The 13,149-nt window shown below is 37.4% G+C and overlaps 2 protein-coding genes and 1 pseudogene across 2 annotated transcripts; 1 reads left to right on the top strand and 2 right to left on the bottom strand.

Moving 5' to 3' along the window:
- Window positions 1-1,197: 1,197 nt before the first annotated feature.
- On the bottom strand, window positions 1,198-4,614 carry LOC120274440 (annotated as a pseudogene).
- Window positions 4,615-5,355: 741 nt separating this feature from the next.
- On the bottom strand, window positions 5,356-7,439 carry LOC120274790 (flavonoid 3'-monooxygenase CYP75B3-like). Its single transcript, XM_039281326.1, is given in 3 exon segments — window positions 5,356-6,118; window positions 6,486-7,016; window positions 7,018-7,439. Coding segments are annotated over 3 exon segments (1,566 nt in total). The 5' UTR covers window positions 7,411-7,439; the 3' UTR covers window positions 5,356-5,476.
- A 2,794-nt stretch (window positions 7,440-10,233) lies between these two features.
- LOC120274576 (putative pentatricopeptide repeat-containing protein At3g25970) lies at window positions 10,234-13,144 on the top strand. Its single transcript, XM_039281120.1, has 2 exons — window positions 10,234-12,913; window positions 13,065-13,144. The coding sequence occupies exon 1, from the start codon at window positions 10,330-10,332 to the stop codon at window positions 12,661-12,663; it is 2,334 nt and encodes a 777-aa protein (XP_039137054.1). The 5' UTR covers window positions 10,234-10,329; the 3' UTR covers window positions 12,664-12,913; window positions 13,065-13,144.
- Window positions 13,145-13,149: the final 5 nt, after the last annotated feature.

Here is a 13,149-nt window from a genome sequence, read left to right as displayed (position 1 = left end):
TAGTTTCCATGAATCTTAGTTGTGAACCTAGTTATTGTATCCCTTAAATTCTTATGTTCTTGTGATGTTAGTTCCTTGTTATATCTTATTTTTGTGAGACAGATTTTGAGGCCTTGTATGTCCATTGGGTCTCGACCTTATGGATATACGGCCGTTTGTCAATGCCTCGGGCTCGGGGCGTGACAGAAGTCTTTGACATAGAAAACTAAATTATAGACTAACTTGATTTTAAATCACTCTAGTATGCATTTCCATCATCATAGGCATAAAAAGACTGCCTATAAATTAATTGATAAGAATCCATCCCCTTCCTCATATTTTATGAGAAAAATCAATAATTTCACAAGCATAGCACCAAACAAGTTTTAAATAGTTATGTAATGTTGTCTTAGTGCTACATTTGAATATATTATATACACTAATCATCAACCCAAGAGTATAAGAACATAAATTGATAAACAATTCAGAGATCAAACCAAGAACGTAAGGCTAACTATAACGGCACATATATACAATTTATATATTTCATAATTATTTAAAAATAAAATATATTTTGTTGATAAAATATAATTTTAGAAACGGATCACAAATCTGTTTCTAAATATCATATATATATATATATATATATAATTATTGAAATTTTTTTACATATTTTCTAAGTTTAATCATAGCTTAAGAGAAATTTACATATTTGTATAATCTGCATCTATAAATATAAAGTAGCATTTTCATGAAATATACAATTAGATTAAAAAAATAATAAATATTTAAATTTATTTTTAAGTTAAAATTAAAAAATATTTGTATAATATTTGTAAAATCTTTGTCCCGTAAATAGATGTATCTATATAATATATTTTGAACGATAACTATAAATATTTATAGATTTAAGTTATTTATAATTTTAAAAATCATCTTAAAATATTGTTTTATAAAAATATATAAATTTAGAAAATAATTTCAAGTCCCATAAAATATATTTCTAATTTAAAAACGGAATGCAATATCTAAATACAGATTAGAAATGGATTATATTTCTAATCTAATTTTATAAGCAAGTTAGAAACGGAATTATAATTTATTTCCTTAAAAACAGAATAATTTCGTATTACTATATAAATGAATTTATTCTAATTAAAAATAGAACATATAATTTCGTTTCTAAAATATGGTTTTTAGACCAGGCTTGTAGTTTACTTGTCTTAAAAACTAATTTAAGACACACATAATAACAATTCCATAGTATTTATTCATCCAATTATATTAATACATAAAGACAATTCCATAGAATTTATTCATCCAATTATATTAATATTAAAAACATATAATTTCCTTCAAACGAGATAGGCTTCACTGGCCAACCTCGGAATGGGCCGGGCCTTCAACGGAACGGTCCGTTGCAAAGTAATCCCAAAGGCCTCAGTCATGTCCAAATTGTCAGGACTATGCCCGTCAGCCAAGGCCCAATCAAACCCATGCACTAAGCTCGCCACCATTAACGTCACCATCCTCAACCCAAGACTCAAACCGGCGCAAATCCGGGCGGCCGGCGCCAAACGGAATCTCAGCTCTCGAAGCGGCCCTCTGTCCACGTCAGCGTGGTTTACCGGGAGAAAACCTGCTAGGTTTGAACTCCAGTGGTCAGGACCAGTTCCCGATCTCGTGCCAGCGGGCCCGCCACGTTGACCAAGAGGGTGGCGCCGCCGGGAGGTGAAGCTTGCCGACTTGCATGGCTCCGGCTGCGGTGCGAGGGAGAGATAGTGATGATGGGTGAGCTGGAACGTCTCTTTGATGATGGCTTGCAAGAGGCGGGAAGCTTACTAGGTCTGGCTCAGACGAGCCGTGACCGCCGGTGACGGTGTCTATCTCGGCTTGTACGGTTATGGCGAGTATGTCTGCGGACGTATGAGCTCCGCCAAGGCCCAATTAACCAGCTTGCTGACGTGCCAGTTCCGGCCGTGAAGAAGTCTCTTCAACGAGGTACAGCAAGTGATCATTGAGGTCACCAAACGACCGGAAGTGCCACGTAGGAAAGGTGGGAGAGGAATGCAACTACTCAAATGAACGTCATCAATGCGCAAGCATGATTCTTAGCCATGTAAGAATCTTGGAAAGAGAGCAATGCATGTGGATGAGTAGGTAGATGACAACAGATATATGCCGGAAGCGGTGTAAAAAGTGGGCTGGAAACATGCAAAAAGTCTGGAAAGAGTGCATATATATATATATATAAATATAGGTGGACGGTGGACTTCATAAATTTATTTAGTTGAACTGTTGGTTAAAATATCTAGCGACTCTTTCGTATTTGTTAGGTGATGCATTTCTTTAAGTTCTCCTAGATGTACGCAGTTTAATATTCAACGTTCTCAATTTGTCAAGTGCTTCCCTTTCAATGAACATAGCTTGTTTGCATTATCTGTTGGTGTTGGGGTCCAGCCCATTTGTTGGGTTGGATAAATAATTGGGCTCCAAGCCCATGAAAAAAAAAAAATGAAGGTAGGTCAATAGTGGAGAAGATGGAGGGCAAAGAGGTAACTCTGTTACAGTGAAACTTTTTCTCATTCCTTGGTAATGAGAATAGGTTATGCTGGTGATTAGTGTGATAATCCAAAAGTGGTGAGAGAGGGAAAACAAAGAGGGAGAAGAAGGAGAGAAGGCTAGGGCAAGGAGATCGGACGACCAAACCTCGCCGGATCTCACTCAAACTCCGGGAGAAGACTCCTTTGCAAAGAAGCACTCACCTATTGATTAGGTTTGATCGTTCTATTTCTCCCTACTTGTTGTTTTGTTAGCCATCTTGATGATGACTGATGATGCTTGTCAATGAGAACCCTCTCTCATGAATGTCTTTGTCTCATATTAGAAACCCTCAGCTACAGTAGAAGATCCATCATGAATTCTTTATCGACCTGAAATGGGACACATCGCTTTATGAGGGCTCAAGGGAGTCCCGTGGTTTTTCCCCGATTTGCAGGGTTTCCACGCTAAAAATCGTTGTCTTGAATCTTTGTTTGTTTGCTCATCTCCTATTCTAACATGAATAGAGGTTTGTTAGCAGTTTTACGAGTTGTTTTCAAGCTCTTCAGTCTCGTAGAACCCTTGAGAATACTTGAAGCCCTCAGGGCAAGACATTGAAGGTTTTTGCGACCATCGCGGGTCGCATCGGGCCGCACAAGATCGCCAGTGAGTTTCACGAGTGTATGCAGCGCATGAACCCCGTAAGTGAACAGTGGTTTTGCTACAGATTGCCACGCTACAATGTTCGCTCTGCAGCATCGAGTACATGAAACTCAGGGCAACCGCGGCTCCGCGATACCAATCGCATAGTTTTGCCAGTGAACTTCACGGGCAAGTGTGCGCCCGCATACCGGTCGCATGTGAACAGTTGGTCAATATGTTGGTCAAACCCCCAACAGTTGGTCAATATGTGTGATCTAAGAATGGTTGAAGCTTTTTAACGAATGAAGTTTCTTGCTATGAAACTTAATCAGTCACTACCAACGATCAGACTCACGAGACTTATTCTAATCAAATTGCACATATTGAAACTTGAAATTTAATAATCATAAATATTACATGTGTTGCATGTTTTGCAAGAAAACTACTCACCAGGAGCAAGGCCTTGATGTTAGTGTCAGTGAGCTTAGCTTCCTCGTCACCATGCACGTCCTCCTTTAACCCTAACAACACACTAAGAAGATCGCCAATACCTTTACCTCCACCCTCCATCTTATGCTCCTCCATGATCTTGCTCAAGAACCCATCATACCATTTATGCAGTCTCTTCATCCTTCCCACCACCCCTTGCACGTCAAACGGCCTCAGCCACGGCACAAAATCACCGATGTTGAACACTCCGGCGAGCTTCATGAGTTCCACCACCATCTCCTTAAACTCACCAACACCACCCTCCTCAAACACCCTCCTTCCAACTACGGCCCTTGACAGAGCGTTAGTCGCACAAACGTTCACCAAATTCCCTAGGCTTACCTCCTTTCCTTGAGCTCTAACAAGCTCACTGGCCAGCAGCTTCACCTCACCCTCTCTAACATGCCGGAGTTCATCAAGTGCTTTGCTGGAGAAGAGGTGGAGGGAACACAAGCGGCGGAGCATACGCCACCGGGGACCGTAAGGGGCGAAACACGATGTCTTGGTAGTTGTAGGCGATGTGCTCGGCGCCGGAGTTGGGTGGTCTGTTAGAGAAGTTGGCGTCTAGAGTGCGGAGGAACTGGGAAGCGATGCTTGCTGAGGATGCAACGACGACGGTGACGGAGCCAAAGCGGAGACGGAAGAGAGGGCCATAGGTTTTGGAGAGGTTGTGTAGGGTTTGGTGTGGCTTGGAACCCAACTGAGGCAGGTTGCCGAGGATTGGCCAGCCTATTGGGCATGGTGGTAATGGAGGTTGATGAGCTTTGTTGTTGTTTTTCTTCTTGTTGGAGATGGAGAAGAGGAACAAGAAGAGAGAGGAGATAACAATGGTGGTGAGGAGGAGGAGGAGAGGAGACATAGTTCGTGCTTGTGCGATTGTTTAATTGTGACTGATTGAGTGCCGGTAATGGTGGGATTAGGGTTTAGGAGAACGTATTTGGAAATGTGGCAACTACCACACTGTTGACCTAATCAGAAGGAGTAACTCCTATTATATATGTACAAGTGATTTGACATAATATATTTCAATAATTGTACGTGTATTTATATATATTCGTATATATAGTCATTTCTTATGAGTCATGGTTTTTCACACTTATATTTGATATAATGTATATATATATATATATTTTGACAAAACCACAAGTGTTGTCCAATTAACCCGGTTGTTAAAAACACTAGTTATAATGACTTATTAATTATTTAAAAATTTATTATCATAACAATAAGACATCACATAGGACATCACATAGGACGATGTATAGAAGATTTTTAGCAATAAATCAAATTAATAAATTCTACATACTATATATTTCTAAAAGAGAGGAATACAACATCTTTTACAGAGTACCCAGTGCACCATTTTGAAGCAATCTAGTAAACAAATAATTAGATCCGAAACATTACTATTATAATACCATAAACAATACTTCTATAACAATATATAGTATTGCAATAGCATCCTGTACGCATAATTTCGATCCTATGTTTTTGCCCACCATCACAGGTAACTATCACTAATCACTGGGCTAACGAAAATTTGTCATCTATGATCATATTTCTTACATCTCCATTTGTTTGTTTTTTTTCCAAACTAAAATATATATATATATATATGATTTATCTATTTTATTAAAAAAAATTGTATTTCATTGCCATAGTTACCGCAAAGCCCACATATATATAATAGTAACACAGAACATATTATTCAAATTAAAACATATGCCTTGCTCTTATATTTCATAGATTTTCCAATTAAAACGACAAGTTATTTACTTATGAGCCCACAATTTATAGAATTTTCCATGTAAATCCTCAATAAAAATTAAACCATATATGCTTCACTGGTCAATCTTGGAATGGGATGGGCGCTCAAAGGAACAGCCCTTTGCAAAGTAAGCCCAAAGTCCTCGTCCATGTTCAAGGTCTTAGGAGTAAGCCCATCAGCCAAGGCCCAATCAAACCCATGCACTAAGCTCGCCACCATTAACGTCACCATCCTCAACCCCAGACTCAAACCGGCGCAAATCCGGCGGCCGGCGCCGAACGGAATCAGCTCGAAGTGAGCCCCCTTCAAGTCCACGTCAGCGTGGCTTCCACCGGGGAGAAACCGGCTAGGTTTGAATTCTAGTGGATCAGACCAAACCTCTGGATCTCGTGCTATGGCCCACACGTTGACCAAGAGGGTGGCGCCGCCGGGGACGTGGAAGCCGCCGACTTCGCATGGCTCGGCTGCGGTGCGAGGGAGAGATAGTGGAGTGGATGGGTGGAGCCGGAACGTCTCTTTGATGATGGCTTGCAAGAGTGGAAGCTTGGCTAGGTCTGGCTCAGAGACGAGCCGTGACCGGCCGGTGACGGCGTCTATCTCGGCTTGTACGGCGGCGAGTATGTCCGGGTGACGTATGAGCTCCGCCATGGCCCACTCAACTGTGCTTGCTGACGTGTCAGTTCCGGCCGTGAATAAGTTCTTCAGCACATGCATGCACATGTAACATGGTCGTAGATGGGTTAATTAGTGGTCATTCAACCTTTTAATTAACGAGTGAACATTAGTAGTATTTCAGAGGGACCAATTAAGTGTGGATGTATATACACATGCATCATCCTACGACGTTGGAAACATGTGAAAGAGATCTAATATGTACAAATATATGTAATTTCATAGAACAATGCATGTAAAAGAAAATTAGATAAGCATACACACAGCATAATTAATATATATGCACATGTAGCATGATATAGAGATGCCATAACATGTATGCTTATATATATGTTTTACTAATATATATACACTACTTAATTAGTATGTTTTTGAAATATATAAAAGTACTCACGAGGAGCAAGGCCTTGATGTTAGTATCAGTGAGCTTAGCGTCCTCGTCACCATTAACGTCCTCCTTCAACCCTAACAACACACTAAGAAGATCACGAGTACCTTTACGTCCACCCTCCATCCTATGCTCCTCCATGATTTTGTTCAAGAACTCATCATACCATTTATGGAGCCTCTTCATCCTCTTCACCACCCCTTGCACGTCCAACGGTCTCAGCCACGGCACAAAATCACCGATGTTGAACACTCCGGCGAGCTTCATGAGCTCCACCACCATCTCCTTAAACTCACCAACACCACCCTGCTCAAACACCCTCCTTCCAACTACGGCCCTTGACAGAGCGTTAGTCGCACAAACGTTCACCAAATTCCCTAGGCTTACCTCCTTTCCTTGAGCTCTAACAAGCTCACTGGCCAGCAGCTTCACCTCACCCTCTCTAACATGCCGGAATTCATCAAGAGCTTTGGCTGAGAAGAGGTGGAGGGAACACAAGCGGCGGAGCATGCGCCACCTGGAGCCATAGGGGGCGAAACACGATGTCTTGGTAGTTGTAAGCGATGTGCTCGGCGCCGGAGTTTGGTGGTCTGTTAGAGAAGTTGGCGTCTAGAGTGCGGAGGAACTGGGAAGCGATGCTTGCTGAGGATGCAACGAGGACGGTGACAGAGCCAAAGCGGAGACGGAAGAGAGGGCCATAGGTTTTGGAGAGGTTGTGTAGGGTTTGGTGTGGCTTGGAACCCAGCTGAGGCAGGTTGCCGAGGATTGGCCAGCCTATTGGACATGGCGGCAATGGAGGTTGATGAGCTTTGTTGGCGTTGTTGTTGTTGTTCTTCTTCTTCTTGTTATTGTTCGCAAAGGAGAAGAAGATGATGAAGAAGAGAAAAGAGATAAGACTAGTGGTGAAGATGAGAAGCAGAGAAGAAGCCATGCATATCTTGTATGTATTTGTGTGTGAATGAATGGAGGACGTTTGGGTTGAGATTATATAGAATTTGTTATTAGCCAGAGAATTTTTTCAACTTTATTATATTTATTTATTTATTTATTTTTACAATTGTGGAAAATCCATGAGTTGGAATTAAATTATGCATCACCCCAAAGGTCATTAGATTTAGCGGTACTAATTTCTAATTTTTATGTCAGCTCGATGATGGTACACGGTTGGATAATCATTGCCACTATACACATGCCTCTTATTTTTATTTTTATTTTGAATAATAGACGACAAGCGCCTTTTTTATGAATAAAAAGCAAGATCTAAACAAAGATCTAGACCCCTGGATGTCATAGATATATGACGAGTATGAAAATAATATAGGAATCCCGGGATGTAACAGTGTATGTAACAAGATCTGAGCAAGATCTATCGTGAGAGATTTCAACCCACGACCTCTCCCTTACACTTCATGCCATACCATCTGCCATCCAAATGGCATTGATACACGCACCTCTGTCTAGTATATGCAACAAAATGTAAACCATAAAAAATGAATGAAATACCAACTTTGATATTGCATGGGTGGCGAGGGTTATGTCGTGTTGGAATTTCAACCAAAATATTTGTTATAAAAAAGTACATTAAAAATTTTATAGTTTTGGTTAATATTAAAAATAATTATTAATATTAAGAAATAAAATTTTATTTTTAAATATTCAATTTTATTGTTATTAATTAAATCAATTTTAATACATTTAAATAAATTTTTTCCACCTAATATTTGTTTACCCTCTTGTCTCTCATAAACATCCTTTTAAAAGTGTATTTATTTATTTAACCATTAAGGATTATATATACAAGGACCTAATTGTAATAATATGTGAGAGGATAAATGCGCGTATTGCATGGGAATAATGTTTTCTTACACATATTTTTATCATTTATTAATTTAAAATTTGTATCTTCTTCCTCTTGTGTCAAGAATGCATGTATTTAATTTCTTAAATTTTTTTTATAAAATATAAACAAATCATGTCAAAAGCTCACATTGACATAGAGTTAATATTTTTAAATATTTGTGTTCTCTACATTGAGATGATGTTTAAATTCGTTTTTTTTTAATAAAAATGCAAATATTTTACATAAATAATTTAATTTTAATAAACTAAATAATCATTACTAATTATTTGAAATCATATTAATCTCAAAGAAAACCGTCAAATTTTACTAAGATTATATATTAATTCAACACCTAAATTAACCATTCGTTTTTTCCATGACCATTGGCAAAAGGGCAAAAACCATGAAAAATAGAATATTAAACTTGGAATCTTCAATTGATATATCATTTTTCTTTTTTACCAAAAAATACACACTCATTTATTGTGTCCAAAAAACTTTTTCATGTCTTTGTCAATGTACTTTGCGGAACTAGTATTCAATTCCCTAATTTTCTAGACCACAGAATTCAGCTACCACAGATCCACATCTACCCTCCTTAAATGAGGTTAGGGTAGTTGGTGGGAAGGTGGAATGTGCCAGGTTTCTCTCTCTCTCTCTATATTAATATTAATAAAAAATAAAAAAAATTATTTTAAAAATAATAATAAATATTTATTGATATTAATAATCTTTTATAATTAATTATTAAATGCATTTACTTAAATAAATACATCAATTTTTATAAAAGTATGTTTATATCTGTATTAATAAATGTTTGATTTAGTTTGTTGCCTTTCCTTCATTTATTATTTGACTTCCTTTAATAAAAATGGGGTTTTATTATGAAAAAAATCAATATAAATTAAATATAGTATACATTCACCATAGTCTTATTAAAATACACTATAACCAATATATAATTCAATCCAAAAACTTGAGTCACCAAGATTAAGAGAACTAGTATATATATATATATATATCAAATTTAAAGTTACTATATTAATCAATTGAAAACTATTAATAAAAAAACACAATTTGAAACTAACATGTAATATGTATATAAGCCATTATTATTTACTACGGAAAAAATCAAAATAGTAAAAAAAAATCTCAATCTCTATCACGAGCCAAATTACTGATTGTTTTTGTTATTATAAATCTAATGATTGTGTACTGTGTGATAAATAACATCACTGTGTTTATGAATAATATAAAGTAAAAAATTGAATGCACAGTATTTATCATACAATGTCTCAATAAATATAACCTATAGTAGTTATAAAAAACCAAACTAATTAATACCGATAAACCCTAATTAATAATCACTGTAACTATCTAATTTGTATTGTGCTTGACTATGAACTTTCATTGAACATCCACAGTTGACATATTATATATATATATATATATATATATATGAGGTTCGATCATCTATCCACATTCGTAGAATCGAAATCTATGAACGTTACTATCAGTAATTAAACAAATCTGAACCGCTATTTCTACTAGAACTACAGCAATCATGCTATAAACCAAAACTAAATTACTATAAATCAAAACTAAATTAATCAACCCTAGTTAAATCAAAATTAGCTCTCATTGTAGCTAAGTTAATGCTACTGTCTATGAAGGTCCACAGCCAATACTTTCTCTCTCTCTCTATATATATATATATATATATGAATATTGATATAAAGGTAAATTGTAATTTAATGTTTTTACAATTAAAAAAATATTTTTTTGTGTTTGAATCCACTTCTTTAAAAATTTTATGCGGGGGACTTAATACTAATAAACCAGGATATATTGAAAATTTTAAGATAATTTCGATTGGAGGATATATAAACGAATAAAGGAAAAAATTATAAGAAGATATAAATAAACTTTATTTTCCCCATTTTGCAGGGGTCTGCAAGCAAAAACCCTTCATTTATCTCACTTCATGCAAACACAACTCAAGCCACCATTATGCTTTCTCCATGCACAATCACGTACTCTTTGCTTTCATCTTCTCTCAAATCCTCAATTTCTCACAACTCTCTTCCTCTCTGCAAATGCATTCATGCACAAATCATCAAGCTTGGCTTCTTGTTCCATACCAATCTTGTCAATCCCCTCCTTGGTTTCTACTCCAAATTCTATAGTTTCGAAGACACACGCAAACTGTTCGATGAAATGCCTGAAAGAAACTTAATTTCTTATTCCATATTGATTTCTGCTCATTCTCGGTGTAAAAGCCCGAGACTTGCTTTGAAACTTATGTCTGAGTTGCGCAGGGAAGCATTGGAGCCCAACCAGTTTGTGTTTTCGGGTTTGGTTGTAGCTTCTGCAAAGTTGGATTCAGTTGTTGTTGGGAAGGGAATTCATGCTCAAGTAATTGTATCAGGTTTTGAATCGGATGTGTATGTGAGGACAGCTCTAATTGATATGTATTCGAAATTTGGTGATGCGAGCTCGGCTGTGTCAGTTTTACGCCAGTGTCCTGTTGAGGATGCTGTCATGATAAATTCAATGGTGACAGGGTATGTGAGTTTTGGGTCTTATGAGGAAGCTTTAAGGCTTTTTGGAGAAGTTAGGAGGGGTTCTGAATTTAAGGTGACAGAGTCTAGTTTTGGAGGCTTGATTAAGGCGTGCTCGGAGTTGGGAAGAGATGTTGGAGAGCAACTTCATGGGCTTATATTGAAGACTGGCTTTGATTCTGATTGTTTTGTTGGGACTTCTCTTGTTGATATGTATGGAAATTTTGGGGATGTGGATTGCATGAAGATGGTTTTTTTGAGTGTTGTTTGCATTGATATTGCTTTGTACAATGCAATGATTGTTGGTTGTTTGAAGAATGGCTTTGATGAATTTGCAGTGGAGTATTTTCATGAACTGAGATCAAGAGGCTTAGTCCCAAATGACGGTACTTTCTCTAGTTTGCTGAAGGCTTGTAGTGTTCTGAAGTCTCTTGAGTTGGGAAGGACAACTCATGGGCTTGTGGAGAAGTCCAGTTTCCGCAAAGATTTAGTGGTCAACACTGCTTTGATTGATATGTACATGAAATGTGGTAAGGTTGAAGAGGCATGTACTGTTTTTGATCGAATGAGGGACAGGAACACGGTCTCCTACAATGCCATGATTTATGGGCACGGACAGAATGAAAATTTTCTTGAGGCAGTGAGCTTGTTTTCTGACATGAACCGTAGGCGATTGGATATTGATCATGTTACCTTTGTTGTCTTGTTAACTTCGTGTTTGGGACACGAATGGAGTGTTTATGCCCATGCAATCAAATATGGTTATGGATCAGACTTGATGGTGACAAGCGCTCTTTTGGATACTCTAATCAAAAGGGGTGCAACTGATGAGGCTTTAGATCTTTTTGGTAAGATGAAAATAAATAATGTTGTCTCATGGACTACGATTATATCAGGGATGTCACAATTGGGACTTCATTTGAAAGCGCTAAACCTCTTTAGAACAATGATTTCCTCCTCGATAACTCCCAACAGTTTCACATTCTCTGCTGTCTTAAAGGCTTGTGGTAGTTTGCCTAGTCTAGAGCAAGGAAGATGCATTCATGCTTGCAGCATCAAGCTCGGTGTCATGGATGATGAATTCACCGACAGTGCTCTACTAGACATGTACTCAAAATGTGGAATTTTGGAAGATGGAAGAAAATTGTTTGAAAAACTCAGTAATAAGGATATAGTTTCTTGGAATACAATGATCACCGGATATGCCCAACATGGATATGGCCAGGAAGCTCTCAAGCTCTACGATAGAATGGAAGTGTATGGCATTAGTCCAAATTATGTGACATTTGTTTCCCTTTTATCTGCATGCAGCCGATGCGGGCTTGTAGAAACTGGGAAGCAGCTCTTTGAGCTGATGTCTACTAAGCATGGAATATCACCATCCATGGAGCACTATGCTTGCATGGTTGATATGTTTGGCAGAGCAGGTATGTTGGATAGAGCTAAACATTTCATCACAGATATGCCATTTCCGGCCGATGCATTAGTATGGACGGTATTTTTGTCCTCTTGCAAGCTTCATGGTGATGTAGAATTAGCTCAACTTGCTAAAAACCATGTTCTAAGAATGCAAAATGAAGATAATCCGACACTCGTGCTCATGTCCGGTTTGTACTCTGAAGCCGGGAAATGGATTGATGCAGAAAAAGTAAGGAATGGAATTCAAACAGGAATAAAAGGAAAAGAGCCTGGATTGAGTTGGATTCAAATTTCAGAAGAGGCTACTTGTAGGAAAATGGATGATAAATTGATAATGATCGAGCAGTATGAATCCAACTTGTAGGACATATGACATCTACTAATTTTTATCAAATAGTCATGTCTGCTCAAATTTGATAAAAACAGACATTTGAAAGAATCCTCAACTGATCAAGGTCAATTCCTGAGTTCTTATGGGCCATTTGGAAAGAGATTTAGGAAGAGATTCAACACTGGTAATCTTAGGACAATTGAAGAGAACATTTGCTAGTTGACAGCATTCGGCTATCGATCCTTTTAAATAAACAACACTTGAATTATACTTGTATAAAGAGGTAAAGGCATATAGATGATCACATTTTGTACTGATACTTTAAAGATTGATGAGATTGAATCATAATAATGCTTTTATTATACTTGTATTAAATTATTTGCAGGACATGGTTCAATTGACAATTGATCATATCTACTTTCATTTTTGTTCAGGTTAATGCACTTTCTAGTTCAAGTGAATCAAGAATTAATTTTCACAGAATCAATTGCTTCTCCTGCTCAAGGAAAACAGGTGCAG

The sequence above is a fragment of the Dioscorea cayenensis genome, chromosome 13 (assembly GCF_009730915.1).
Source record: "Dioscorea cayenensis subsp. rotundata cultivar TDr96_F1 chromosome 13, TDr96_F1_v2_PseudoChromosome.rev07_lg8_w22 25.fasta, whole genome shotgun sequence".
In the NCBI taxonomy this organism is placed as follows: Eukaryota; Viridiplantae; Streptophyta; class Magnoliopsida; order Dioscoreales; family Dioscoreaceae; genus Dioscorea; species Dioscorea cayenensis.
This window is presented reverse-complemented; position numbering and strand designations above follow the sequence as displayed.